Raw genomic sequence first — 5,043 nt, 5'->3', positions numbered from 1 at the left:
GTGTTTATGAACGGCGATAACGATTGTATTTGACATGGAACATCTATATAAAATAATTTACTTTACATAACCTAGTCTATATACTTTTCAAATATAAAGTGAACGAATAACAGTTTAAGATTAATATTTTACCTGTAATTAAGTGGAGGTTTATTACAAAATGGCACAATGCTGAAAAAAAAAAAAAAAAAAAAGTTGTGAAGTTATTTTGTTGCAAAAATGCATATTTATAAATCCTTATTTCGCTGCATAGATTTAGGTTTCCTTATTGGGGTTTCTGCAGGTCTTAAGTCTTAATTTGCCCTTCCACAAATTAAAGCATAGGTCCTAAATTAGAGCAGAAAGTCTTAAATTCATAATGGCACGCAAGATTTAAAATAAAGACATTAAGTCTCTTCTGTAATATTGAGCAAAATTAAATTAGTTTATGCGTAAAACAAGAACAGATGCCAATGGGAACGAAAACTTGCTATTCAAATGTCACTATTATTTCTTTAATATTAAAATTAAGGGTTTAAGAATTCCAAGAGTTAAGTAAATTAGGAATGGGGGGGGGTATGTATTTTTGAGAGGTAACTATCAAGTTGGAATTCATGCAGAGTCTGTTTTGTCCAAGTATACTCCTCTTGCACTGTATTTTCACAACATGTTAGGGATCGTAGAATGCCAAAAATAGCATACAAGTCAAATCAGCAAGTATACACACACACACGACATCACCACTATAAAGAGGAAGCACACGACACAAGTTTGTGGTAAAAAATAATGTTTAAGTTTCCTTTTTTTAGCAACTTCATGTTTTTACTAAAACAGTTCCAATTATGCCGTAGTCGACAAAAACAGGTTAAATCCGAATTCAAAGATTAGATGACATAACGGATCCACAAATATAAAAACAGGACAGTTATTGGACCTCGAATGTGAGGAGTACCAATCAAGAACAGTTTAATATGTAGTCGAAATGGATACCAAAAGTTTCCAATTAATACACAGTCAATAAGATGCATTGAAACGTTACGTACTTGAATAATCAAGTCAACATACGCAAGAACTAACTGTTGGTTTAAAAGTAAGATGTCTAGCCTTGGCAGCCCTAGGTTCTTCTGTGCACTTGACTCACGTTTCAGTCCATCTTAACTTCCAAATATTAGAGTCATGGGATCACAAAGAGCTTTCAATGTTAACGTTAAACATCCACTCCCCAAGAAACAGTTAAAATGAGGGAGAAATATGTCCTGCAACACAGTGTCCCCAGTCAAATCAGGTTAACTTCAGATTTAAATCTTAATGTTAAGTTGACCAGGCAACTTCAGCAATATTAAAATGCCAAGTTAGAACCACCCTGATAAAAAAAAAAAAAAATAAGATACAGTACCAATTCGGCTAGATGGCCATTTAAAACAAAGAAAACAGGGACGTATGGCAAGAAGGGGAGGGAAGTTCAGTCCAAGAGAAGAGAGATCTAGTAGTCCACAGGTTCATCACCCTCTTCATCTAGCAAACATGTGCGAATCAGGGCCTCGGTGACCGCATAGGGGTCGCAGTTGGCAGATGGACGGCGATCCTCAAAGTAACCCTTCTTTTCTTGTCCCACAGTTCGTGGGATGCGGATGCTAGCACCACGGTTCGCCACGCCTGCAGAGAACTCGTGGATGTTGGAGGTTTCATGGTGGCCAGTCAGTCTGCGAGCATTGTCCAGGCCTCCCTTTGGATCATAGGCACGGATGTGGTAGTTGTGTCTCTTTCCAAGCTTATCAATACACTCCTCAATGCATCTAGTTAAGGATATATGAAACAATAGTTTATTACTCTGCAGACACACACATTAACAAAATCATAGCCAGCCATTTATATTTTTATTTGCAAAAAAAAAAAAAAACAAACAAAAAAAACATTAGTGCTTACTTCAGCCCACCATCTTCCCGCATTTCCTTGGTGCTAAAGTTAGTGTGGCAACCAGCACCATTCCAGTTGCCGGGGATTGGCTTAGGATCAAATGAGGCTACCACACCAAAATCTTCACAAACTCTGTGCAAGATGAAACGAGCTGCCCACAAGTGATCTCCCATGCGGATACCTTCACATGGGCCAATCTGGAACTCCCACTGGAAAATAAAAGCTACGTTAGAACCAATCAGGAATTGATGAAAGATTTGAAGTCACATTCCAACAGGGAAATCTTAAATGGCTTAACACTCAATGGCTGACTGTAGTTTTCATTCCAGAACATAGTGGAATGGTAGTTACCTGAGCTGGCATAACTTCGGCATTGGTTCCACAGATCTTCACACCAGCATAGAGGCAGGCTCTGTAATGAGCCTCCACAATGTCTCTGCCATAAGCTTTATCTGCTCCAACTCCACAGTAGTAAGGTCCTGTAGATATCAGAGCAGCATGTTATGACAAGACATCTTGTGAACATCATTGATATGGCCAATTATGAGTGTAAAAGGAGCCATCCTTACATCATTGATATGGCCAATTATGAGTGTAAAAGGAGCCATCCTTACCTTGGGGACCAGGGAACCCATTGGAGGGCCAACCAAAAGGATGTCCATCGGTACCCAGGATGGTATACTCCTGCTCCATGCCAAACCAAGGGATCTGATGGTCTATCATTTCCATTATCTTTTTACATGTATGACGATGGTTGGTTTCTGTGTTCAAGACCAGAAAAGCTATAAGTCTTCAAGCAAACCCGGAGCAAACAAACAAAGTTGATGTTTTATCCTCAAACAAACATACCAGCAGGTTTCCGGTTGTACTTGAGCACCTCGCACAAGACCAATTTGTTGGGGTCTTTGCGGAAAGGATCCCTGAACATGGCAGAGGGGATGAGATACATGTCGCTGTTGGAGCCTTCAGATTGGTACGTGCTGGAACCATCAAAATTCCACTCAGGAAGGTCTGAATAATGAAACCGGATCCATTAGACTTTCTAGACTTAAACTAAAATATTTATAATTGTAATGTAGCTTGATGAGGCTTTGTCTAGCTTACCTTCGATGCTTTTAGGCTCCGAGTCGAGTGTCCTGGTCTTGCATCGCAGTCCTTCTCCGGTTCCATCGATCCAGACATACATGGCTTGTACTTGGTCTCCCTGAGGCAGTTCCATATACTGCCGTTTTACCACTTTACTCAACTGAGCACTGGCAGACATGGCCATTTTTATTACTATAAATCACCTAAATAGGAGGAAAACAGATTTTAAAAACACTACGAAGTAACACTGAAAATATTGTAGCTCCTTACACATGAAGCCACTTGCAGAAGCATCAACACATACATACATCACGAGGACCAATAGTTAGGGAACAAGACGAAGCACAAACAAACTTGATAATTTCGTCAATTTTGACACTAAACCCCAGCACTGATTGGATAATAAACCTTTTATTTCGTGTACCCCATTGAATATGGCATGTTAAAACAACAAATTAGACAGTTATTGAGCTAAAAAAAACGTTTCTTGAGCCTTATGAATCGGTTTATATGGGGTTGTGAAACACTAGACCACGTGCTTTGTAATCAGCGTCTTGGATTCACTTGTGAAAGGGTTGTTCGATCAACATGGAAATCAGTATTGATCGTACAAATCAGTAGGTCGATGCAAAAAACATAATCGCTGCTCTACAAAAAAAATCATGTCAAAGTAGCCACAAGCATACAACTCGAAGCTTTCCTGCGCATCCCCGACTACACAGATAGCAACCGGTAGCCATGGTTACAGCGAGACAGTATTACATCACATTAAAAGGGCGAGTTCCACTGATCTATAATATATAGATCAGTGGAGAGTTCACAAAACAATAAGTCTATTCGGTTTAAAACTAACTCACTATCATAAAAAGAAAAGAAAAACAGAATGCAGTTTCATATCCCCAAATTAACGTTCACAAAAGCAGACAAGTGCATCTCACGCAAACGGCAGTCTGACAAATAAAAGAAAGCTCCGTACCTGGCCACCGACAAGAAAGGAGAATGTATGATACCCGACGGGCAGGTCCAGTTATTTTACTGATTTTTCGGTCCTCGGTGTTCTCTCATTCTCTGACCAAGCGTTTGGACCGTCAGCCTGATTTATATGTATGGTGCAGGATCGCGGCGCGTGTGATTGGTCGAGGAGAAGCGGGATCCGTCTGTTCTCAGGTGACTGAAGGGACGTCATTGGCCGGAGTTCAGCAGCGAAGTCACGCCCTCAGCTTCGTCGAGGGAGCGTTTGCGTGCGAGTAGTCCTTTGTTGGTCATTCTCTTGAAAGAGCAATAAGGAAGTTTTTCCTGCCGAAGTAAAGTCACAACATTGCAGCCTGTTTTAACTGGAGTTTAAAGAACAATGTATCTCAACAAAAGCCAGATAAACAAACATGTATGTGGGGGAGAGCGAGCATTATGCTTCACGAGATGTTAAATGCCCCCATGTGGTGTAAAATAATGTTCATACTGTATTCATGTAGGCTGCTTGTCATAAGTGGAAAAAAATAAATCGCCTCCAGTTAAATTAAATAAACTTCTGAGTGGATAGGTTAATTTGGTTTCACTTTACAAATTCATTTTCTTGACAAGTAACATTCCTTCATTCATTCTTGGATTTTTTAAGCAAGATATATTTACGGCTTAAACATAGCCACGATTAAATGCAGGCTTGAAGGCATGTCTTTTTTCTTTTTCTTTTTTTTTTTAAAGGCAAATAAACTCCTACCCATAAACTAATTATCTTCACCAGAGCCACTGTGCAAGAAAGCAATAATTCTCATTATCTTTAGCTCAGAATTGCTCTTTCACTCATAACTGTGTGATGCAATTACTGTAAAGCCATCAGAAATGATGAGATCAGCACCTGAAAGACAGTGAGCCTTAAGAAATGTAAAACATCTGAGTAATCTTCACACAATATAGATCAGGAGCACTGAAGGGGGCATTGGAATTCAACTAGTTTTTGACAACATGATAGCACAAAATAGCCAATCCAGTCATTGCTACATTTATCTAATTTACTTATCTTACACTAACACTCTGAGACAGACTTAAAGACATTTTATTGGA

General features: G+C 39.4%; 1 protein-coding gene across 1 annotated transcript; it reads right to left on the bottom strand.

Moving 5' to 3' along the window:
- Nucleotides 1-749: 749 nt before the first annotated feature.
- On the bottom strand, nucleotides 750-4,136 carry LOC128026735 (glutamine synthetase-like). Its single transcript, XM_052614006.1, has 7 exons — nucleotides 3,959-4,136; nucleotides 3,001-3,185; nucleotides 2,746-2,907; nucleotides 2,511-2,657; nucleotides 2,248-2,375; nucleotides 1,906-2,105; nucleotides 750-1,775 (listed from the first exon to the last, which is right to left on the bottom strand). Exons 2-7 carry the CDS (start codon nucleotides 3,164-3,166, stop codon nucleotides 1,463-1,465), a joined length of 1,116 nt encoding a protein of 371 aa, XP_052469966.1. The 5' UTR covers nucleotides 3,167-3,185; nucleotides 3,959-4,136; the 3' UTR covers nucleotides 750-1,462.
- Nucleotides 4,137-5,043: the final 907 nt, after the last annotated feature.

The sequence above is a fragment of the Carassius gibelio genome, chromosome A2 (assembly GCF_023724105.1).
Source record: "Carassius gibelio isolate Cgi1373 ecotype wild population from Czech Republic chromosome A2, carGib1.2-hapl.c, whole genome shotgun sequence".
Taxonomy (NCBI): domain Eukaryota; kingdom Metazoa; phylum Chordata; class Actinopteri; order Cypriniformes; family Cyprinidae; genus Carassius; species Carassius gibelio.
The sequence above is the reverse complement of the archived record's forward strand: the minus strand, read 5'-3'. Positions and strand labels throughout refer to the sequence as shown.

What these genes read in the sequence shown, in the direction of transcription:
- LOC128026735 (XM_052614006.1), bottom strand. Translation starts at nt 3,166, where the DNA reads ATGGCCATGTCTGCCAGTGCTCAGTTGAGTAAAGTGGTAAAACGGCAG. An exon ending in GGAGCCTAAAAGCATCGAAG is followed by an intron (nt 2,908 to 3,000) that starts GTAAGCTAGACA and finishes TTCATTATTCAG; the next exon opens with ACCTTCCTGAGTGGAATTTT. An exon ending in CCGAAGTTATGCCAGCTCAG is followed by an intron (nt 2,106 to 2,247) that starts GTAACTACCATT and finishes TTTATTTTCCAG; the next exon opens with TGGGAGTTCCAGATTGGCCC.